At 45.3% G+C, this 25,467-nt stretch overlaps 1 protein-coding gene across 3 annotated transcripts in view; it reads right to left on the reverse strand.

Annotated features, from left to right (window-relative positions):
• Positions 1 to 11,201: 11,201 nt before the first annotated feature.
• Positions 11,202 to 25,467, reverse strand: part of LOC141198470 (cyclic AMP-dependent transcription factor ATF-7-like) — a 93,398-nt gene continuing 79,132 nt past the window's right edge. For 2 of the 3 annotated variants that reach the window (XM_073662966.1, XM_073662967.1), the window contains exons 9-13: positions 24,943 to 25,074; positions 23,493 to 23,690; positions 23,296 to 23,404; positions 23,126 to 23,152; positions 11,202 to 20,593 (exon numbers count right to left, since the gene is read on the reverse strand). In XM_073662966.1, the coding sequence (XP_073519067.1) occupies positions 20,376 to 20,593; positions 23,126 to 23,152; positions 23,296 to 23,404; positions 23,493 to 23,690; positions 24,943 to 25,074 (684 nt within the window). In that variant the 3' untranslated portion in view covers positions 11,202 to 20,375. The remainder of the gene's footprint in view (positions 20,594 to 23,125; positions 23,153 to 23,295; positions 23,405 to 23,492; positions 23,691 to 24,942; positions 25,075 to 25,467) is intronic. The other variant, XM_073662969.1, reaches the window with a different exon arrangement.

The raw sequence follows: 25,467 nt of genomic DNA on the forward strand, positions 1-25,467 counted from the left end.
ACAAGATGACTGTCCATCTTCCTCGGTCTGAGAATCCATGCAAGATCTCTCCTTGTGGGGGAAGGATGATTCTGAGAAAGTTCAGGAATCAGCCCAGAACTACATGGGAGGGCCTGGTCAATGACCTGAAGAGAGCTGGTACCACAGTCTCAAACACTACCGTTAGTAACACACTATGCTGTCATGGATTAACATCCTGCAGGGCACGCAAGGTCTCCCTGCTCATGCCAGCACATGTCCAGACCCCTTTGAAGTTCACCACTGACCATCTAGATGATCCAGAGGAGGCATGGGAGAAGATCATGTGGTCAGAGGAGACCAAAATAGAACCTTTTGGTATCAACTCCTCTTGTCTTGTTTGGAGGAAGAGTACAATCCCAAGAACACAGTCCCAACCGTGAAGCATGGTGGGGGAAACATCATACTTTTGGTGTGGTTTTCTGAAAAGGGGACAGGACAACTGCACCGTATTGAAGGGAGGATGGATGGGGCCATGTATTGCGAGATTTTGGCCAACAACTTCCTTCCCTCAGTAAGAGCATTGAAGATGGGTTGTGGTTGGGTCTTCCAGCATGACAATCATCCGAAACATACAACTGGGCAACTAAGGAGTGGCTCCGTAAGAAGCATTTCAATGTTATGGAGTGGCCTAGAGAGTCTCACTGACTAAGGGTGTAAGCCAGAAACGCGTCGAGATTACATCTCCGCTATCATGGACCTTTTTATGTTTTAATATTTTGCGCAAATATAGTGAGAATTAATTTTTATTGGAGACTTTTCCCAATTTTTTCTTTACGAGTGGCCTAGCCAGTCTCCAGACCTAAACCCAATACAAAATCTTTGGAGAGAGTTGAAACTCAATGTTACCCAGCAACAGCCCTGAAACCTGAAAGATCTGGAGAAGATCTGTATGGATGAGTGGGCCAAAAACCATGCTGCAGTGTGTGCAAACTTGGTCAAAAACTACAGGAATCGTCTCACCTCTGTAATTGCAAACAAAGGTTTATGTACCAAATATTAAGTTCTGTTTTTCTATTGTATCAAATACTTATTTCATGCAATAAAATGCAAATTAATTATGTAAAAATCATACAATGTGATTTTCTGGATATTTATTTTAGATTGTTTCTCACAGTTGAAGTGTACCTGCGATAAAAATTACAGGCCTCTCCATTCTTTGTAGGTGGGAAAACTTGCAAAATCAGCAGTGTATCAAATACTTATTTACCCCACTGTGTGTATATATCATAGAAAATATAAACACTGCTCCAAAAAAATAAAGGGAACACTTCAACAACAGCATATAACTCCAAGTAAATCAACCTTCTGTGAAATCAAACTGTCCACTTAGGAAGCAACACTGATTGACAATCAATGTCACATGCTGTTGTGCAAATGGAATAGACAATAGATGGAAATTATTGGCAATTATCAAGACACACTCAAAGGAGTGGTTCTGCAGGTGGAGACCACAGACAACATCTCAGTACCAATGATTTCTGGCTGATGTTTTGGTCACTTTTGAATGTTGGTTGTGCTTTCACACTTGTGGTAGCATGAGACGGACTCTACAACCCACAGAAGTTGCTCAGGTAGTGCAGCTCATCCAGGACGGCACATCAATGCGAGCTGTGGCAAGAAAGTTTGCTGTGTCTGTAAGCGTAGTGTCCAGAGGCTGGAGGCACTACCAGGAGACAGGCCAGTACACCAGGAGACATGGAGGGAGCCGTAGGAGGGCAACAACCCAGCAGCAGGACTGCTATCTCTGCCTTTGTGCAAGGAGGAACAGGAGGAGCACTGCCAGAGCCCTGCAAAATGCCCTCCAGTAGCCCACAAATGTGCATGTGTCTGCACAAACGGTAAGAAACCGACTCCATGAGGGTGGTATGAGGGCCCGACGTCCACAGATGGGAGTTGTGCTCACAGCCCAACACCGTGCAGGACGCTTGGTATTTGCCACAGAACACCAGGATTGGCAAAGTCACCACTGGCGCCCTGTGCTCTTCACAGATGAAAGCAGGTTCACACTGAGCACATGTGACAGACGTCACAGAGTCTGGAGACGCCGTGGAGAGCAATCTGCTGCCGGCTACATCCTTCAGCATGACATGACCATCATCTCTCCTTCCTTCCTACCTCCCCACCTAACCTCATCTACAGACCTGCTCCTCAACCTCAGATCGACCCTCCCAAAACATAAAACAAGCCGGACACTCTCCTTCTCCCACCTGCTCTCCCTCTCTCTGCTTCTCCTCACTGTTGGAGACATATCTCCCAATCCTGGACCCCCACAGCTTGCACCTTCCACCAATTCCCCCACCTATCGCATCAACCCAACTGCAAACTACCACAACCTCTCTTACGCAAAACCGGTCCTCCTGACTCCCACCCCGCTGCTCCCTCTCTCTGGAGCACTGTGGAATGCACGCTCTGTCTGCAACAAGCTCCATTTTGTCCACGACCTCTTTACCTCTCGTCATCTCTCCTTCCTGGGAATCACAGAGACATGGCTAACACCCTCTGACACTGCCTCCCCTGCTGCGCTGTGTTACGGTGGCCTCCACTTCACCCACACTTCTCGCCCTGGAAACAGACATGGTGGAGGAGTGGGTCTTCTCCTCTCTAACAACTGCACCTTTAGCTCTACTCCTCCTCTTCCCTCCCTTATTCTCCCTTCTTTTGAAGTCCACTCCGTCCGCATTTACTCTCCCTCCAACCTCCAAGTGGCTGTCATATACTGACCCCCGGGCCCGATCACTGCCTTTATTGACCAATTCTCCACCTGGCTTCTTTACTTTCTCTCTGCTGACATTCCCACAATCATCATGGGCGATTTCAACATCCCCACTGACACTCGCCAGCAGGGCCGGCTCCAGGTTTTTCTGGGCCCCGGACGAAAGAGTCTCAGTGGACCCTTTTAACACATACACGATTCATGATGCACAGATACGGTGGAGAAATATATATATATATATATATATATATATATATATATATATATATAAAAATATAGTACACAGGGCCCAGCCTGCCACCTCATCCTTCACATATGCAGACATGCGCACGCACACACGGTACGCAGACACATGCACGCACACACGGTACGCAGACACATGCACACACACGGTACGCAGACACACGCACACACACGGTACGCAGACACACGCACACACACGGTACGCAGACACACGCACACACACGGTACACAGATATGTACACATACAGACAAACATATTTTTACACAAATTCTTAAAGACATATATAAAACAGACAAATATATATACACAGTCATACACACTGACATTCACATACATGCACTCACACAGACCCATTACAAATATTTTTAATATGGGGATTGGGGAAGCCCCACTCACCTGTCCCCGGTCCAGTGTCCTGTCCAGCAGCTCCTCAGGTATGGGGCAGTGCAGGGCCCCCGGCGTGTCACAGACTTCATGGCCCTGGAACATCAGAGGGGCCCACTTGCGGTCGGGTCCGGGCCGCTCCCCCCCCAATCTGTGCAGGACCTCCGCTCCGACGGTGTTTGATGGCACTCCCCCAGACATGGCTGCGCGCTGTGCGACTGTGTCTGCTAGTAATGACGCGGCAGGGGCGACACACAAGCAAAATTAAAGGTGCAGTGCCGTCGACCCTGCCGTGTCATTACTAGCAGACACAGCCTGACAGCGCGCGGCCATTTCTGGGACTGGGGGAGTGCCGGCAATCAAGCAGCGCCTGCATCACTGAACAGGTGCCGAAGATGCGGCCATGGCCCTGACAGTGAGTGGGCGGGTGGGTGTGTGGGCCCGGCCCCGACAGTGGGTGGGCGGGTGGGTGTATGGGCCCGGCCCCGACAGTGAGTGGGCGGGTGGGTGTATGGGCCCGGCCCCGACAGTGAGTGGGCGGGCGGGTGTGTGAGCCCAGCCCCGACAGTGAGTGGGCGGGCGGGTGTGTGAGCCCGGCCCCGACAGTGAGTGGGCGGGCGGGTGTGTGAGCCCGGCCCCGACAGTGAGTGGGCGGGTGGGTGTGTGGGCCCGGCCCCGACAGTGAGTGAGTGGGTGGGCGGGTGTGTGGGCCGGGCCCCGACAGTGAGTGGGCGGCTGGGCCCCTCTGATTTTCCAGGGCCCCGGCACTTGCCTGGGTACGCCGGGTGCGGACGCCGGCCCTGCTCGCCAGTCAGCAGCATCCAAACTCTTGTCGCTTACTTTATCCTTTGGACTAACTCAGTGGTCCTGCTCAGCCACCCACACAGACGGACACACACTAGACCTGATCTTCTACTCCCTATCTAACCTTACAACCTCCCCCCAACCCTATCTGACCACCATCTACTCATATTCTCATCCCTGTCCTCTCCACCTGTCACCCATGTCTGGCAACTAGCACCCCCCCGCAGAAACCTTGCACATCTAGACACTCACACACTCTCTGTCTCTGTTCTACCACTGACATCCATATCCTCACTCCATGACACAGACAGCGCCACCGCTTTCTACAATGCCACTCTCGCATCAGCTATTGACTCGGTCGCGCCTCTTGTGTATGGCAGAGCGCGACGAGTCAACAGGCAACCCTGGCACAACAACCTCACTAAACAGCTTCGACAAGTGTCCAGGGTTGCGGAGCAGCATTGGAAGAAAACACATACTCAAGATGACTTCACTGCATTCAAACAAGCAACACTCGCATTCAAATCAGCACTCACCTCTGCTAAACTGGCCTACTTCACAACCCTCATATCCTCCCTATCCTACAACCCCAAACAGCTATTCAACACTTTTAACTCTCTCCTCCGCCCTCCACTTTCCCCTCCGACCTCCGTCATCTCTGCTAAGGAGTTTGCCACACACTTCAAAAATAAGATTGACCAAACACGGCAAGTCTTTACTGTCCGACCACAACAACCCCTTTTTTTTTCCACAGCATTTCCCTACCCCCATAACCTCCCTTCCCAACATCACGGAAAGAGACCTTACTCGTCTCCTCTCCAAATCACACCTCACCACATGTGCACTCAACCCCATCCCATCTCACCTCCTCCCCAACCTCACCCCCACACTCATCCCATCCATAACCCACCTCTTCAACCTATCAGTATCTTCTGGTACTTTCCCCGCTGCCTTCAAACATGCCACAATCAAGCCCATCCTCAAAAAGCCATCCCTCGACCCAACCGCCCCATATCGCTGCTCCCATTTGCCTCCAAACTCCTTGAGCAACACGTTCACGCTGAACTTTCCTCCCACTTTTCATCTAACTCTCTCTTCGACAACCCGGCTTCCGCCCCCACCATTCCACCGAAACTGCCCTTACCAAAATCACCAATGACTTACTTACACCCAAAGCTAACAGACAATTCTCTGTACTCCTTCTTCTTGACCTGTCCTCTGCTTTCGATACAGTTGCCTCCTACTACAGATCCTCTCTTCCTTTGGCGTCAAAGACCTTGCCCTATCCTGGATCTCCTCATACCTTTCTAACTGCACATTTAGCGTCTCCCACTCCCACACTACCTCCTCACCCCGCCCCCTCTCTGTTGGAGTCCCTCAAAGCTCTGTCCTAGGACCCCTACTCTCCTCAATCTATACCCTTGGCCTGGGACAGCTCATAAAATCCCATGGCTTCCAGTACCATCTGTACGCTGATGACACCCAGATCTACCTCTCTGGCCCAGATGTCACCTCTCTGCTGTCCAGAATCCCAGCATGTCTAGCAGCCATATCCTTCTTCTTCTCCTCCCGCTACCTCAAGCTCAATGTGGACAAAACTGAACTCATCATCTTTCCCCCATCTCGCATATCTTTCCCACCTGATCTTTCTATCACAATAAATTACATTACTCTTTCCCCTGTACCGACAATCCGCTGCCTCGGAGTAACCCTCGACTCTGCCCTGTCCTTCAAACCCCACATCCAAGCTCTCGCCACCTCCTGTCGCCTCCAGCTCAAAAATATTTCCAGAATCCGTCCTTTCCTCAATCTACTAAACTGCTTGTGCATGCCCTCATCATCTCCCGCCTCGACTATTGCAACATCCTCCTCTGTGGCCTACCTGCTAACACTCTCGCACTCCTCCAGTCCATTCTCAACTCCGCTGCACGACTTGTTCATCTCTCGCCTCGCTACTCCTCTGCCACCCCCCTTTGCAAATCCCTTCATTGGCTCCCATTCCCCCAGCGTATCCAGATCAAACTACTAACACTGACCTACAAAGCCATCCATAACCTCTCTCCTCTGTACATCTCTGAACTAATCTCCCGATATATTCCCTCACGTAACCTCCGGTCCTCCCAAGACCTCCTTCTTTTCTCCACACTTATTCGTTCCTCACGCAATCGCCTCCAAGATTTCTCCCGAATATTCCCCATCCTATGGAATTCTGTGCCTCAACACGTCCGATTATCCACCACACCTGGATCCTTCAGACGGTACCTGAAAACCCATCTCTTCAAACAAGCTTACAGCCTGCCATGACCTTGCTCGCTGCCACCTCAACCAACAACACCGGAGCTACTGCAACCCCTCAACCTACTGTCTCCGCCCCGTTCCTGTAGAATGTAAGCCCGCAAGGGCAGGGTCCTCTTCCCTCAGTACTGTTCTATCATTGTTAGTTTGTTTACTGTAAGTGATATCTGTATTTGGTATGTAACCCCTCCTTATGGAATCAATGGCGCTATATAAATTAATAATAATAATGACCGGTTTGGCAGTGGGTCAGTAATGGTGTGGGGTGGAATTTCTTTGGAGGGCCGCACAGCCCTCCATGTGCTCGCCAGAGGTAGCCTGACTGCCATTAGGTACCGAGATGAGATCCTCAGACTCCTTGTGAGACCGTATGCGGGTGCGGTTGGCCCTGGGTTCCTCCTAATGCAGGACAATGCCAGACCTCATGTGGCTGGAGTGTGTCAGCAGTTCCTGCAAGATGAAGGCATTGAAGCTATGGACTGGCACGCTCGTTCCTCAGACCTGAATCCGATTGAGCACATCTGGGACATCATGTGCTCTAAACTTTAGTGACCAGTGTCAGGCTTCTACTGCCAAGGCAATTAAAATAGTGGAATGCATTAAAAGTGCGGCCACACTTAGAATACTGTGCACAATTTTGGGCTCCAGTGTATAAGAAGGACATAAAGTAATGTTCAAAATAATAGCAGTGTGTTCAAACACATGAGTTAAGCACAAAATCTTTATACTAGTTTTTATTTCCATGCATTGGGAACATTGCACACGGTTTTCTAATTCAAAACATGAAAATAATTATATATAAGTTTTAACTACTTCACAGAAAACATAAAATGAACATTGGAGTGTTCTAAAAAATAGCAGTGTCTGCATTCGTCTTTACAAACTCACAATATATACTCTTTTTTTTGGAGGATTTAATATTCCTGTGATTCCTGTGAATCACTAACCTAATATTTAGTTGTATAACCACAGTTTTTTAGAACTGCTTCACATCGATGTTGCATAGAGTCAACCAACTTCTGGCACCTGTCATTCCAGACCATGATGCTTTGACTACATCACACAATTTTTTGGCGTTGCCTCAGAAATGGCATTTTTGATGTCACCCCACAAGTGTTCTCTCGGATTAAGGTCCGGGGATTGGGCTGGCCACTCCATAACTGGAACAAAGATTTTGCTTGTTTACTGGTGTGTTTGGGGTCGTTGTCTTGTTGAAACACCCATTTCAAGCGCATATGCTCTTCAGCGTAAGGCAACAAGACCTCTTCAAGTATTTTAAATATATGCAAACTGGTCCATATATGCAAACTGGTCCATGATCCCTGATATGCAGTAAAAAGGTCCAGCACCATAGTAAGAGAAACATGCCCATATCATGATGCTTGCACCCCCATGCTTCACTGTCTTCAGAGTGTACGGTGGCTTGAATGCAGAGTTTGGGGGTCGTCTGTCAAATTGTCTGCAGCCCCTGGACCCAAAAAGAACAATCTTACTTTCATCAGTCCACAAAATGTTTCTCCATTTCTCTTTAGGCCAGTTGATGTGTTCTTTGGAAAATTGTATCCGCTTCAATACGTTTTTTTTTTTGTTTTTTTTTTTAACATTGGGACTTTGCGAGGACTTCTTGCTGAGAGATTAGCTTCACACAGGTGTCTTCTAACTGTCACAGTACTCACAGGTAACTTGAGACTGTCTTTAATCATCCTGGAGCTGATTATTGGCTGAGCCTTTGCCATTCTTCGATCCATTTGAATGGTAGTCTTCCTTTTTTATTTAACGTCTCACAGGTTTTGCTTTCCATTTTAAAGCATTGGAGATCATTTTAGCAGAACAGCCTATCATTGTCTGCACTTCTTTATAAGTTTTACCCTCTCCAATGAACTTTTTAATCAACGTACGCTGTTATTCGGAACACTGTCTCGAACGACCCATGTTTCTCAGGCTTTCCAGGAGAAATGCATGTACAACATGTGCTGGCTTCACCCTTAAATAAGGGCCACCTGATTCACACCTGTTTCTTCTCAGAATGATTGACCTCACTAATTGAACTCCATGCTGCTATTATTTTGAACACAACCACTTTCAATTAATTATTCAAATACACAGACTCAAAAACCTGCAGATCATGAATGCGGAGTCTGGTGGTTTTCTTAGAATCTACTGCACCAACTGGTAAAATTGTTTGACATGTGGTAATATAATTTATACCAAAAACTGATTACTCTGGTTAGTCATATTGGACTGCTATTATTTTGAACACTACTCTAACTGAACTTAAGCGGGTGCAGAGAAGAGCAACGAAGGTTAAGGGAATGGGTGGACTGCAATAGCAAAACAGGTTATCAAATTTGGGATTATTTATTATGGAAAAATAAAGGCCTAGGGGGCAATCTTATTACATTGTACAAATATGAGGGGACATTACCAGGATTTTTTTTTTTTTACCCAGGCCTGCAGCAATGACAAGGTGGCATCCTGTAGGTCTAGAGAGGCAATGAGGTTTTATCATCACAGAGGCAGGTTCTTTACTGTAAGAGCAGTGAGATTATGGAGGTTACAGTAGTTTATTCACTACAAAAAGTACAAGGAGGCCTGGATGCCTTTCTTGATACCTATAATATTACAGGCTATCGGTACTAGATTCTGTGATGAGACATTGATCCAGGGAACTAGTCTGATTGCCGTATGTGGAGTCGGGAAAGAATGTTTCCCCTAATATGGAGCCATTACTGTCTGCCTCATGGGGTTTTTACCTTCCTCTAGATCAGTGTTTCCCAAACCTCATCCTCACGGCCCCCCACAGGTCATGTTTTCAGGATCTCCTTAGTATTGCACAGGTAAGAGAATTCCAGATGCCTTCATGATAGTTCAATCACCTGTGTAATACTAAGGAGATCCTAAAAACATGACATGTGGGGGGCCGTGAGGATGGGGTTTGGGAAACACTGCTCTAGATCAACGTTAGCTTATAGGTTGAACTCTATGGATTAAAGTCTTTTAAATACTCTATGGATAAGGAATGGTGGAGCAGGAGGAGCTGGAGGCAGACAGACATTCTGCTGCAATTTCTCGTGAAACAACAGGTACAGTTCTCTATAGAACTTCATGAGCACCAATTGTCATTTTCTATCTTAGTAATGGGAAAAATTAGTATTCACTAAAGACAGATTTTACTTGAGAATTGAGAATTTTGAGAGTGAAAGATCAGGTCCTTCCACACGAATACTAATCTAATGTCAGACACTAGAGATGAAGAAAAATGAACAATAAATCAGCATTGCGAATAATCATGGATCTAAGGAAATGTGAATGAGGCTGGCAGTATGTGTTAGCCAATCAGAACAACTTTCGTCACTCACATTTTCTGTGTGCAGAATACACAATGATTAATTAACAAGCTACATATTCCCTCATTGGTATCAAATATCCTAGAGGAACATTTCCAACCCATGTGAAAGACTGGAAACTCGATTCACCTAAATGGAAATGTAGATTTTGACACAGAACCTACATGGCACTCAGTCCATGTAACATGGCAGCTATGGATTAGAATGTTTTGAAATCATTTATACAGTGAGAACCAAAGTGACCAAGCATTAATGATAACTTTTAATCCCTCACTATATGAAATGTTTAATTTTTCCTTTGCGAAAGATAGTAAGGACGCGGTTCTAGAAAATCAAGATGATTTAACCAAATCGGTATTTATCAGAGTAAGCAGTGATAGACCATCATTAGCATTCTGCAGAATTTTCTGTAATAAACCACGGGCTTCACTGTTTGGATGGACCCAGACTTTTTCTTAAAAAAAAAAAAAAAAAAAAAAAATCTTTGAAAAGTTCTTGTAATCTGTGAGAGCCACCAAGTGGACAAAGTGTGAACTGCATTTGATTTAGAGGGGAATTTTTTCTGCTCGTTAATAAATGAAGACATAGCCAAACTGCACAAACAATGCATCATTGTAACAAGTGTACATTACTTCTTTGTAATCAAATATATTAGAGCAGTGTATTTGATTAAAAAAAAAATGTTTTTAGCATTTCTATTTTTAATATTTGTAGCAGAATACTAAATATATTTATATATTCATATTAGTGTGATGTATCATACACATCTACCACATTCATGGAGCAAGGATGTGCCTTAGGCCACGGTCCCACTATCAGTGTTCGGTCAGTATTTTTTCTCAGGAGTGGGAGACAAAACCAGGAGTGGGGGATAAATGCAGAATTGGTGGCTTGTTTCTGTTATACCTTTTCTCTGATTGTTCCTCACCGGGTTTTGGCTCACAGTCCTGACCGAATACTGACCAAATACGGATAGTGGAGCTGTGGCCTTACTTAACACTATGGCCCCGATTCATTATGACTGGCGATTTGTTTGCCGGTTTCTTGGGAAACACCAGGATGGTTGCCGTGAAGTCAGCAGGGTTAGAAGCCAGTAACACTGTGTGCACAGGAGTAGAGTGACAAGCTGAAGTCTTGAATAATAATCCAAAGACACAGGCGTGTCCTAATCAGCCTTAAAAGGTCTAGGGAGATGATGTCACACATCGCGCAATCTGCAAAGCCTGATGTGGAGCACAACAGAGAGCAGTGGACTGAGGTGAAGGGAGCAGAGCTCGCAGAACTCGGACCCAGGACAGGTGTGTAACACTTCCAGTTCATCATGATCTGCAGTATAACAACCCCACCCTTACAGGCCCCCCGAGCTATAGACAATAACCAGTCAGTCTCCAGATACTTGGTAACAGAGTTTATTGTTACATGAATAACAAAATAAAAGGCACATAACATTAATTTGGTGTCAACAATGGTGAAAGGGCGAAGGCCTTGAAGTCACCCGCTTCCAGAGTGGTTTGCTCTGCAGTTCTCTGGTAGGCGGGTGAAATGGTGAAGCGACACCTGCAGCCCCCGGCTCCAGGGGACCTTGCGGTATATTAAGTGTTCAGGTCTAGAGATTAATGCACGAAATGTACCTGAGTAACTGAACAAGGACCGATCTTAGGCTTCTCATTATAACACCTGTTTGTCAATGGTAGCTCATTGCAGTTCCTGAAGCCATGGCAGTATAGCGACAATATTCTACGTCACTGAATGACAGCACGCAGACATGGAGGTCCATTTCCTTAGCTTTCAGTAGCTGGCCCGTGTCTCCATTGCACACAATATGAACACCACACTGATTCGCTTTGCACTTTTAGATCCAAAGTCATCATCTGTTTAAAGTAAGGATTGAATCACAATGACCATAATGAAAACCGTGAGCGTGTCTGCACCGGACGACCTGTCTACGGGGCGCTAGTCTTCTACAGTAATTTACCATCATATCTCACACTGCACAGAGCGAAGCACGTGGCTGTTATCACTCACATCAGCAGACCACGGAAAGGTAAGAGTTTATTTTGCAGCATTCGCTTTCTAGAAGTGCTGTCACTATGCTAAATGGAGAATCTACACAGACACACGCCAACACCGCCGTCCTACAGGGCAGGGAACTGGTATATATGGCCATGACATACGCCAACACCGCCATCCTACAAGGAAGAGAACTGGTATATATGGGCATGACATACAGCAACACCGCCATCCTACAAGGCAGGAAACTGGTATATATGGGCATGATATACAGCAACACCGCTGTCCTACAAGGAAGAGAACGGGTATATATGGGCATGACATACAGCAACACCGCCATCCTACAAGGCAGGAAACTGGTATATATGGGCATGACATACAGCAACACCGCCGTCCTACAAGGAAGAGAACTGGTATATATGGGCATGACATACAGCAACACCGCCATCCTACAAGGCAGGAAACTGGTATATATGGGCATGACATACAGCAACACCGCCGTCCTACAAGGAAGAGAACTGGTATATATGGGCATGACATACAGCAACACCGCTGTCCTACAAGGCAGGAAACTGGTATATATGGGCATGACATACAGCAACACCGCCGTCCAACGAGGCAGGGAACTGGTATATATGGGCATGACATACAGCAACACCGCCATCCTACAAGGCAGGAAACTGGTATATATGGGCATGTCATAAAGCAACACCGCCGTCCTACAAGGCAGGAAACTGGTATATATGGGCATGACATACAGCAACACCGCCGTCCTACAAGGAAGAGAACTGGTATATATGGGCATGACATACAGCAACACCGCCGTCCAACGAGGCAGGGAACTGGTATATATGAGCATGACATACGCCAACAGTCATCCTACAAGGCCGGAAGGTGGTATATATGGGATGACATACGCCAACACTGCCGTTCTACAAGGGAGGGAACTGGTATATATTTGGGCATGACATACACAACACTAACATTAGCAGAGCTGTATCTATAATAATGTAAGTTGTAGAAATACTAATTCTTTATATACTAAAAAAAAGTCTGAACCCCTATAAGACAATGGTGCTTCAAGTCATGATAATGGGTGAACCGCGTAGCTGTCGTACGACTGTGTGCGACTGTCATGTCCTTGAAATACAGAAGATATAGAACAAATATATATTAACTTTATTCATGACGTCCTGAACAATCTCTCAATCATCGTTTCCAAGGTTCACATAGTTTTGCGCAGTATGACGTTTACCTATAGAACATCTGAAGATTTTTGTAATACAGAAAAAGTTATTCAGAGAAAGGGCCCTACACTGTGCAAAACAGCGACCATAAACCTTCCACTGAAGGATCTGAACGTGTCCTTGTTGGATGACATGATATTCTATGACTGGTCACTAGACAGCTCTTCAGCATTGTAGTGTACATGTCGCTGCAGATATCACGTTATTGTAATATCCCGAAGGGACCCACATGGCAGAGACTGGCTCCTTCATTACAGAAAGCTATGACCCTGATTCATCAGGACCAGCAAAGTTCATGGCAGTGTTGATGAAGGGGGTGCATTGGAGTCAGAGGCGCCCAATTCATTAAGAGGCGCCTGATTCATTAAGAAGCACAAGACTCTTGATGTATCAGGCACCTCCTAAAAGTGGCCAGAAAACAGTCACTAAGATCTGTGGTGTAAGGTACGTCACATCTCGCCATGAATTAGACGATCGGTGTCACCACGCCACATTCCCAGCTCTGCCCATTTTGGTGGAGCAAAGTTGAAAATGTTTGCAAAATTTTGTGACTTTTCAAAATGTTTTATGCCAGATATCCGGTGTAAACACTTTGATGAACCGGGGCCTATGTGTTACTGTGATATGCTGCAGTGTCTTGTAGGAAACATGGGCACAGAGAAAGGCTGGGCAGCGCTCTGCTGGCTACTCCCCGCCTGGAAAATTGACCCAAGACCGGACTGTAATGCAAGGACTGGCCGCAGCTCTCCCAACACAAGCTGAAAAGCCTCATAGAAATACATGAACCTGCCACGCTGGAGTTGGGAGACCCGCGGCCAGACCATGCATTGGTGGTCCGATCTCTCGAGCCCAAAGGCCGCATTCTGTAATTAGGAAGCCTGTCCGTCAGCACAACGCAGGTGACAGATTCCATTTAAAGAGGAAACACAGTCGATGTAATCTTCAGAAGACACAACCACGAGTGTAAAGTGATCGAGGCCTTGATTTCCAAAAAGGAAGGGTGTTCTAGACTGTAAGAAGCTATGGCTAAGGAATTTCCCATTCTTAAAATGAAATAGCATTCTGGTCCGTGAATTTGCAATTTGCTCATTTTTAGTAGCAAATTCTCTGAATAGCATGAATAGTATTCAAAGTGGTTTTCATCCCTCTATAATCTTATCAGATGTGATCCATGATCGCAGGCATCACCAACACGATCTTCACACATGACTTTTCTGAAGATTATTTTCTTCCTGGATTTCCCCTTTAAATACTTACTACCTTGAAAATAAAAGGTAACGAAAAAACCAAGTTCAAAAATTACAAGATGGCACAGGACATAAGAATACAACCTGGCCTGCATGTCTCATTGTACTGTAGGCTACTAACATAGGAAATGACCGAGTCCATCAACCACCTATACCGGGCAGCGGGTATTATCATGGCTATCTGCTATCATGGCTACCTACCTGACATCACACCGGCTTATTTCTACATAGGATCTAGTGGATATCTAAACATGACATCCACAGGGTTGAGACACTCTGCAAGAATATCACAAAGGATGTTCAAAATTACTAGAAATAAGAGTAAAATAATGCCACCATGTAGACAATCTGGCTTAGAGGAAATTCAGGCACAATCCGATTGCTTGCTTGTGTTTGCAGAACATGGGCAGTCTGGTATCAAAATTCACCCTCACATGCAAGTAAATGGGGGGTAAGATGCAATACCAGACACCACCAAAGGACAAGAGAGGTGCTGTTTTTTTAATATAATTGCACGACCAGGATTAATAGAGACAAACCCTACTTAAGTATTCTAAAACACTTTGCACATACTCAAAGGCACTAAATTGATGGCGTCAATCTTCATTTGCTAAAATGTTAAAGAATCAATAAAATAATTACTATAAGAGAATGGACCTCATGTCTGAAAACGAGTGCAAAGAAGCCCACAGCTGCCACGGCTTGCTTTCCTTTTAAACCTACTTAAAAAAAAAAAAAAATTAAAGCTGAATTTTGACTGGCTGCGATGGGCACTAGTATCCCTACATAAGGCCTCATATAGCAGAAGGCACTAATTAGGTAAAGAATGGGCAGCACTCATGTTTACTGTTGTACATTTTCTAAAATATAGGTGCAATATTTAAGGTTGGGATGGACTCACACACTGAAGTCATAGAAATTTGCTGTGTATGTTTGCAAAATCCCCCGCCCCCCCTTAAAAAAGCCCCAAAAAACAGTGCACAATATGACCACATTGTGTGAATACAACACTATGAACCTGTCCATTACTGTAAGTGCACTGTACTGGTAAATGGATGACATTGAGATAAATTATATCATCTTTCGTCAAAGTACTTTGTCCACCAAAAAAAATTGCATTTGGAGCCCGAGGCTTCTTACCCTTTCTGCTGGCTGATATACTCCTCTGTAATAAGGTTACAACTCGTCATTAAAAGGGAGCCTGTCAGGAAAATTTTACTATTGAAACTAGTGGTATGGCTGTATAGGTCCTAGTACAACAATGAAGACGATGCCTGTCTTGTTTTAATCCGATGTGCCAGCGCTGAGAAATCAAGGTTTGAAGCCACATGCAGATTAGCCTGGAAGAGCATTGTGGGCGTGTAGTATAATTGTCTTGAAAAATTCCCTTTAAACACATCAGGACTCCTACAACAAAAATAATCTACACTGTCTTTGGTAGAACTGATGAAAAATAAATTTTATGTACAGTTTGTAAAAATGTTGGAAGAGGAGGACAGCCCTAATACAGAACGCTGATGCATTCTTATTTGTGTTATCTGAACACATTGGAGTATTGAAATTGCTTAGTAAAATAATATTTCCTTATACATTTTATAAAAAGAATTGTATGGTTTAAGATCTGAAATTTCTGATCCAGTGATTTCCTAATGGGACCACGCAGCCTTCCTGTGTAACCAGTTTGATGTGCAGATGTATACCTGCTATATGGACAGAACAGGCCGATTCCTTAAGGTACGATCGCGCACATTTATTCCCCGACTTAGGCCACATTCACACATCCGTTTTTCTCATTCAGTGTTGTCTTTTTTAATGTGGACAGCACATTGATCTATTGAATTTAATGGAACCATTTACGCATCCATTTTTTTTTTATATCAGTTTTCCACTGATTCATTACAGCATGACAAAGGGAAAAAAAAAAAAAGCTGTTTACTTCCTTCAGTTTTTTTCTCATGCTGCTTTTTTTAAAAACTGAAGCAAAACATGGGAAAAAAACGGATAACAAACTGGAAAGGGATGTGTGAATGCAGCATCAGACTGAGCCCACATGAGCAAATATAAAACCGTGACAATCGCTAGGCCTCAACCCAGCATGATATACTGGCATTTATGTGCTCCGATTAAAATCTGCAAGTTATGACAAATCATATTTCCCAATCAAAACAAGTATGGCTGAATGACCCGTCATCTCATTAGCGGCTTTTTAAAATTCCCCACATGCGTAATGGCAAAATGTTTTTCGTCATTCAAAATTATTAATCTAATTTTAAAAAATGTCCAACTTTTTACACCATGATTTTAGGTTAAAAACTCTATACTGGGTAAATTCTAAATATTAGATACTGAAGAATCCATTCGCAGGACAACGGTACAGCAGCCAGGGTCGGCACTGCAGCCAGGGTCGGCACTGCAGCCAGGGTCAGTATTTGGCGAGTGCTGCTCCTCTGCAGATTAGCCGGGTCGGCGTGGTATCATCACACGCACACAATGCCAGCACGGCTAATCGAGAGAGGAGCTGTGGATCCCATCAGGTATAAGGCGGGTCGCAGCGTTCCCATCCAGTGGTCACTCAGTACTGACCTGGCTGCTGATCAGGATTGTGCAAATCGATTTCTCATCACTACTAAATATAGTTTAATATCAATTAAGCATCCTTTTTCTAAGATACGGAGCTCATGATCCCCTGTACAGACATTGCTTGATTAAAGGGCTATGCCCCAAACAGCTATTCACAGAATAAATGTATGATTGGTGGAGGTGTGAAAGCTGATAACAAGAACGAGGGTCCCATAGTCAATTGTGTAAATTAACAGGTAGTACACATTGCTCCATTTACATCTATGAGTCTATGAGGCATGATCACCACTCTCATAGACAGTCAATGAAGCCAAAAGAGTTCAGCAAAAAGGTTTGCAGGATCTGGGTCCAGTGGCCAAGTCAGTAGTCCGATGAAGTCACACTGGGGCTACGAATAAGAGGCGGCACTGGGAATAGGTAGTAGGACGTTTGTAGGGCTCCAGTGAATCTTTTTGCTCAATTCTACACTGCACGGCCCTGTACACACGTGGGTTTTGGGACCATTGTAATGTTAATCATTGGGGACTCAGCATTCGGAGTCTTTGTAAAAGGTCTACAGATTAATGTGGCTGTCAGGAATTCTCTAAAACTATTTTCACAGGAGACAAAGTAATGAAATAAAAATAGAAAAAAAACCTATTGCTCATGTGTTCAATTCCTCCACAATTCAGTGTTCAGCTCATTATTGGCGTCAGCTATGATTGCTTCATTTAAAGCACGACCCCGCTGAGGCCATGTGGATGCGTGCATGGCTGCCGGACATGACTTGTGGGGTCGATGTAACAGGTGAGCAATCGTGATCTCCCCACATTGTCGGGGTTAGGATAATAATCCAAAAGTCCCAGAAACCCTTTATCAACATGTGGAAAACATCTCGGTCCCCTCTAGTTGTGGTTATGAGTAGCCAGGAATAGCAGCTATAAAGTGCAGTAAAGTCATGTAAAGAAGGTAATGAGCCTAGGGCCTTACACAAGAGAAAAAAGCAGCTGGGTATGAACCAGACAAAGGGTCAATGTACTCCACTCTTTTATAGGGACGTGCATACTAGCCTTCCTCTAACACACACTAGTAAGGTGGGGTTCACATGGCATGATCGAGTACGTTTAATGCTCTATTCAGTCAGGCCGACCACACTTAGCGCACAGAACGATCATTCTGTGTTGATAATTATCGCAGGACACGAGCGGTTTACAGAGGACGATGTGCTACTGAGAATAACGATTTCTAAGCCGGCTTAAAAATCATTGCTTCCAATGAATGAGCATTTTGCTGGGTGTTTAGACAGGTTTATAATCAGGGTACGAGCGTTCCCTCCAAGCACTCATTCCCAGATTATCGGCCCATATAAGTGGGACTTAAGCCCCTGAATGCTTAGATGCTAAAAAAGGCCCAATTTCAGCGTACAACCAGATAAAGTCCTTAGGCAATCTGCTCGGACCAATAGGGAGCATTGGGGGGATCCTCTCTGAGATCTGAATATGGACAGGACAAAACCTTGGGGCTTAAAAGGCTGAATATAAAAATATTTAGTTCTGCAGATAGAGTAGTCAAGGACTTAATACACAATTTAAAACTATAATGAGACATTTCTCTACATTACTAGCCCCTAGTTTTTTGGCTTTGAGGATTCCTAGTGTAGCCATCCAATTTGCATAACTGCAGAATCGTGTGAACGCGCCGCGTAACTCCAATCCGACATCACTTACCTTGTTTTTGCTACTCATATAACTAGTATTTCCCAATATATAAAATCTGCATATCAACCATCAACACCAAGCAATTTGCTGCAAAAGATATCCGTGTTTCAACAATGAAATGTGACTTGAAGACTGTAAAACGCTGAATAAAGACAATGTAGTGTATCCCAGGAAGGAGAATAGACTGTGTGCCTGTCTCAGCAACAACACTGGTGACATCACCAGGATAATAAGACCGCTACAGGAATCTGCAATCTCGTTTCACAAAGACAAACTGGATGAGACTGCGGGCAGCGGCGCGCACGCGAGACTGCGGGCAGCGGCGCGCACGCGAGACTGCGGGCAGCGGCGCGCACGCGAGACTGCGGGCAGCGGCGCGCACGCGAGACTGCGGGCAGCGGCGCGCACGCGAGACTGCGGGCAGCGGCGCGCACGCGAGACTGCGGGCAGCGGCGCGCACATTACTCATCTTATGCTGTAAACTTCTCATCTAAGGAAAATGCTTAGATGATGAGCTGTTAATGTTACCTTGTGAACCTGCAAGTAAAACTATAGCAAAGTTTAGCAAGACATCTCTGCGAAAGGTCCACGTGACTGCATAGAACAATACCTGAAAGAGCTAGAAGCAATCATAGTACTATATATTAGGTGCAAAAACTTCACTTTTTCAATAAAGGACGATGTAAGAGGCACGTGAAGCCAGCCCTCTAATCGACACTGAGAAGCCTCTGGTTGCCGTTTCATGGGGCAATGAGAATAAGAGAGTGCCGTACCTACAGTACATGGAGGAAGAAGTCTCTCCTATAGTATGGACTCCTTCTCCTCTGTGGTCATATGTCTGATTCATACAAGTCTATCAAACAAGGTGCCTCCTCATTGCACGCTAAATCCCAAGTATGGACTACTGGAAGACTATGAAGAGGCTGCACCGATGGTTATATTTAGTGTTAAAGTACGCTGCAGAGAGACCAATCTTCAAGTTCGAGGAAGAAAATCTCAGGAGCATTACTGGAGGAGATGATTTGCGGATTTTTCCATGAAGCGTTACAAGTGGACATCACTTTGATCACATGGCTGTAAAGCTTTCCCGATTGTTCCTTGGTCTCCTGCTCATGGTTTCTCCTCTGGTGTCCCTCCAGCACCAGGCTGGGCTCCAGGACCAGAGAATGTTCCTCTGTGATCTTCATGTGATGCAGAAAGGCAACTGCGCAATAAGGCCTCGTCTGTAATGAGTTATCTAGCAACACTGAAATGCCAAGGACAGGTAAAGTATGGATGGCACTGCCTTTTCCAAAGGAGTAAAAATCGTAGTAGTAAAATATGGAAAATATTTCTCAGTAATATTGGGCTACACAAATGGAGCAGGACAGGGATAATGCTCAGACAAGGAGCACCAGGGAAGAAAAAACCCCACCCTGCTGGCACTGAAATGGTAAACCTGCGGACTGTCTTCTATACACAGCACACAGTGAGCGGCAGGGTGCGTGACCATGGACATGTCTCTTAGTGCTTGAAGCCCTTACACTTTTTGTGTTGAGGTTGTTGATTTGACCTGATGGGATCTGAAGATTAGTGCTTTAGCCACTTGATGTCTGTGTACTAAAAAAAAAAAAGGAAAAATAGTCCCTAAACACCCTTTACCGAACTTTAAAAACAAATATATATAGGTATATATATTTTTTATCATCCATATCCGCCCGTTCTGTGCTGGGGCTTAGTTATTCTGCTCAGTCTTTGGGGCTGAGGCATCCCGTGGGTTAGTTCTAGGTATAATGGAGTAGATGCATCATCTACTTGCTGCTTGAGACTGTGGTGACATGATGACGTGTGACTGTAGGATCTGACTGTGGCCGTCTGTCCTTTGGCTGGCCATCTGCGTGAGCACTGACGTGGCCATGTGTTCGGCTGGTGAGCGGAGCCCGTTGGGGGAGGCAGAGGAGAGGGAGCTGTGCTGGGACACTGGGGCTGGAGAGCCTCTGCTATCACAGCTGTCTTTGAGGTTTTCTACACAAAGGAAAGAAATAGAGAAAAAGAAAATGAAGTTCAGGACACACAAGGTACAATACCCAAGCTCTGACCGTGATGCAATCACTTAGTCACAACTGTCAGATGAAAGCCGGCCGCATACGTGCAATACAACACCTGAGCCATTTCTCCATTCACCACCTCCTTCAGCCATCGCGTTCTTACAGCGAGTCCCACATGTGTTTGACAGACACAAGGATAAAAGGAATTATATAAAAAATGGCCAGACTTTGGTTTAATAGTATCCAGAGTCAAAATAATAATGTGCATCTGGCATAATACATGTGGGACATGGATAACATATTAGGCTCACAGCGTTTCTGCCCTCGTTGGGGCTTACATCCGGACCCCCCTGCAAAATGGGATTCGACCGTATGAGCGGACGGGGGCACAGACTATAATAATGGGGACAGAGTCCACGTGTGCTTTGACGTGCATCATTTTCGGGCATACATGCCTACACCAAACACCCATGCGTAGTACACTGCATCTGGGAGTCCGTATCCTGTAGGTGCACATGCCTGAAAATGATGCACGACAGCGTACGCTCGCTCAGCCGGCACCATTATAGTCTATGGCCCCGTCGGCGCATAAGCCCGAATCCCATTTTGTGGGGGTCCGGGCATAAGCCCCGAAGGGAAAGGAAGACAAAGAGCAGTGTGAAAGAGCCCTTACTGGGGGGGATCCAGTAGGGAGCCTCACCTACCGCTAACTAGATGTGTGCTACTAGGTTGTGCTCACAATGTGAAGCCAATTATTAGGCATTAAATCCTTGCTATTTGCTACATTTCTCATTGCTGTCAATGACTAAATCCTGAAAAATAACAATATTTCCATGTATTCAATCCTCTATAAACTCACACCTCACAGCAGCATAGATCTTATCTATACAGATTCATTGTGACAAGCTTAGACATGTGTATCAGGGTGTCACAAATCTCTATTGATGGCAGATATACGGAAAAAATAGGATCAGGCACTTTGATTTTCAATATGCCCACTCCATTGATCACAAATGCCCTACAGACATTTATTGAATGGACGTAATAAGCAGTATTTGCTTCTAGTCAATGCTAGCACACAGAGATCTTGGTTTTCTCTTTTACTCACACAATGTTTCATCTTTATTTCAATATATAATACTACAGAAATCCTTATAAGCTGGCTGACCCTCATGTGTATGGGTGGGGGCGCTCACAAACTCCATAGGGCTTCATAGCAGAACTTATATGCCCACTCCTCATGGGAGTTTGTGGTGTGCGGCCATCTCTACTCTGTAAAGGACGTAATAGAGAACAACAGGCAATGAATATGCTTGGGTGGATCTTTTCGAAGCAATGTCATTCAGGATAGCCTACAGGTAAGTGTTTTTCCATCAGGCAACTGGCATGATTCTCCTTATACAGGGCTAAATCCTTGGCTTCCCTTCACACTGTACATGAGAAAACACTGCATGCAGTCACCACCAGGGGGAGCTTAGTGCACTTGAACTTTTACTTCTACTATATCTTTATGCACTGAGCTCCCTCTAGTGGCAGCTGTAGGGAAATTCTCTGCCTCCACAGTGGTTTAGAGCTGGAACCAATATCTGATCATGGGCACCACACAGCGAGCGGTCTGCCTCTATGGTGCGCTTGTGTATAAGGGCTATTCCAAATCATCCCAGCAGAAGCCAGGGAGAAGCAGAATCAGGTATACTGGACTTCTATATGCCGGAGGTTTCCACCAGAAATAAAGGCGCCTGGCAGCTGCTTATTTCCCTTCTCCCCACTAAAAAAACATGCACACTTGTCCAACCCAAGCAGGCATGTGTACAGAAGAGGCTGGGAGGATCGCTGTAGGCTGGCAGCCGCTGAGGGTATATAAGCATCTCAAAGGGTTATTCCCAAGACTCTAAATTTACCCTAATCCATAGGTGAGAAGATAGCTGGGGGTCCGACTGCTGGGGACCCCCTGCAATCCCATTAATGAGGCTCTGTAACCCAGGAACCAGGCTCTGCAGTCCCTTCTTGAATGGAGTAGAGGCGGCAATGCTAAACCTCCACTCCACTCATTGTCTATGGGAGTGCTGGAGAAAGATGAACACAGCACTAAGCTACTTCCGGCAGACCCGTAGACAATGAACAGAGGTCAGGCCGAGCATGTGCATCGCCACTCCACTCATTGGCTATGGGAGTGCTGGAGAAAGATGAACACAGCACTCCGCTACTTCCGGCAGACCCGTAGACAATGAACAGATGTTAGGCCGAGCATGTGCGCCTCCACTCCATTCCAGACAGGATTGCAAACCCCCCGTTCTTAGGTTTAGGAGCAGGATTTCAGGGATTCACTGAAGGTCCCGGTGTTCAGACCTCACCCCCCCACCCCCCCCCGGTGATTAGTGCGTTATCTTCCATCCTATAAGCAGGGGATAATGTCCTATCTTGGGAATAATCCCTTAAGATTAGTTTTGATACATCTGCAAATAACACATAATTCCAGAATGTACAGTAAGGAATGGGTCTAGCTTACCTAGTTGGACTTTTCCCCGTGGATTCCCTAGAGATACAAATGATCAGTCACTGGGACAGGCCACATACAAATCTACTAATAAGAGATGCCCTAATGACACTGACAGTGAGCAGCACATTACTATTCTGCATTAGACAGGCAGCTGACGTTCATTAGACAGCACTACTCACCTAGATAGACCTGGCTCTTCTTTTGCAGGGCAGTGACAGGACAGTCTTTGTGAGCCAGTAACAACTGCTTTAATTGGGCTACTTCATTTCTCAGAAGAGTAACCTCATTCTACAGGTGGAAATTCAGAGAAAAGCATAGTGAGCCGAGCCCTCTGGGTACAGACCCTCGTCCACGTCTGCTAGACCCCGTAACTTACACTAAGCTGCACATTGTGAGTGGTCAGTTCTTCTGCCTTCTTCTCCAGAGAGCAGACCCAAACCTTACGCTTCTGACGACAACGTGAGGCGGCAGCTCGGTTTCTCTCGAGGAAGCGCTGGCGACGTTCGTCTGGATCCTCGTCTGTTGCTCTCCGCCTCCTACCCCCAGTGCTCGGAGTGGGCTGCGCAGGAGAAACCTGCAAATAAAAAGGAAACTATAAGGCTTTGTGCACACGTTGCAGATTTGTTGCTTTTTTTTTTCAACACAGGTTTGTCACAAAGCCTGAAGGGTTTCCTGAAGCCAGCAAAGTGAATGAGATTCCTGACGTCTTAAGCACACACGGCTTGTGACGTGCAGATTTAACACTGCTTGATGTCAATTCTTTTAGTGTGTTTCCTACAGATTTCACTCATTCTAAGGCTATGTTCACACACGTTGGGTTTTTCAGGGTTTTTGCTGCACATTTTTATGCAAATTTTCAGCTGCGTTTTGCAGTACCAGCAAAGTCTATGAGAATTCTCTGTTCACACATCAAGTTTTTTTTTGCTGCGTATTTTGTGCCTTGGTTGGGTTTTTGGAAAATAGAGCATGTCACTTCTTTCAGTGTTTTTTCACCTATAGGAAATACTGGGTGGTGAAAAAAACACTGAAAAAACGCAGGTACATTAGAAAATAGAATGGGGTTCTTTTTCCACGGGACTTTATGTACATGCATAAATAGAGACAGAACCACAGAGAAAAAAAAAAGCATCAAAAACGCAGCAAAACCTGCAATTTTGACGCAGCTGATTTCCTGCCAGAGATCAGTTTTGCTGCAGATTTCTGATGTAAAAAAACATATGTGGGAACATAGCGTTATAAGTGTGGAAAAATCTGCACCAAAACCTCATGTAAAAATGCAACAAAAAACGTGTATATTTTACACAATATTTTTCCTGTTAAGAGATGCAGAAATGGTGCAGAAATATGTGCACCAAATCCTTAAAGTGTGCACATCCCCTTAATTTGCTGTCTGGGACCAGCAATCCTTGTAACTTCTGTATCAGTGAATGGAGGGAGTCGCACACGTGTGGCTAACCTTCCTTTCCTCGTGACGTATGGCTGGTTCTGGTTTTCGAGATACACGGTACTTGAGGGAGGACATGCTGCTATCAGACATGTAGGGTATATCCCTGTGGACATGCCCTAAATATAAGAGATGGAAATACTCCTTTGATAAATAAATTGCTGTATTGGCATCCATCAACGGGGACCAATTCTGAATATAGGATGGTTTTAGCCCTATTTATAGTAAGGTCACGTAGCAAATGAGTGACCACTGACAAAAATCTAGTTGTGAGGCTGTAATTGCACAGCAGACATGACTACCACTCATTCCACTTACATGACACGTGTGTAAAAATCGAATTGTTTGTTAAGATCGCCTTCTATTTCTCCGGGACACTCACCTGGGGCTGTGCAGGCGAAGGCGCATCTGGGTGCTGAACCAATATTTGACTCTGTTCTGGTCGTGACGCTACCATTGCCATCCCTCCATTCAGCGAGGATGGAACTTGTTGGGTAAGGGAGGCTTTAAGTCTCTGGGTGAGATAGAAATACCATTTACAACTAATGTCACATATTTAACTAAATAGTGGGAAAAACAAAAGCATGTGCCTTGAGAGTGGGGCCCTAATGCAGAGGAGAGGTGGTCCCATGCACGGCTCTCTCCAGCCTCCTCTCCACGGACAGCAGCACACAGCGGGGGCTTATACTGCTGCTGGATGCGAGTCGTATCGGAGGGACCCGCATTTACCATGTAATTATGGTATATTCTGTGGATATGCCATAAATGAATAGCTGGAACTATGACTTAAGAGTTATGGATAGCCAAGTACACATTTACCACAAGAATGCATGGCACAAAAAATATCAAGAAATCTCTTAAAGGGATATTCCAGAAAGCGGGGGGCTGTATACCTTTAATCGCTTCG

Source organism: Phyllobates terribilis, unplaced genomic scaffold (genome assembly GCF_046119375.1).
Source record: "Phyllobates terribilis strain yellow unplaced genomic scaffold, ASM4611937v1 Scaffold_2__4_contigs__length_985480577, whole genome shotgun sequence".
In the NCBI taxonomy this organism is placed as follows: Eukaryota; Metazoa; Chordata; class Amphibia; order Anura; family Dendrobatidae; genus Phyllobates; species Phyllobates terribilis.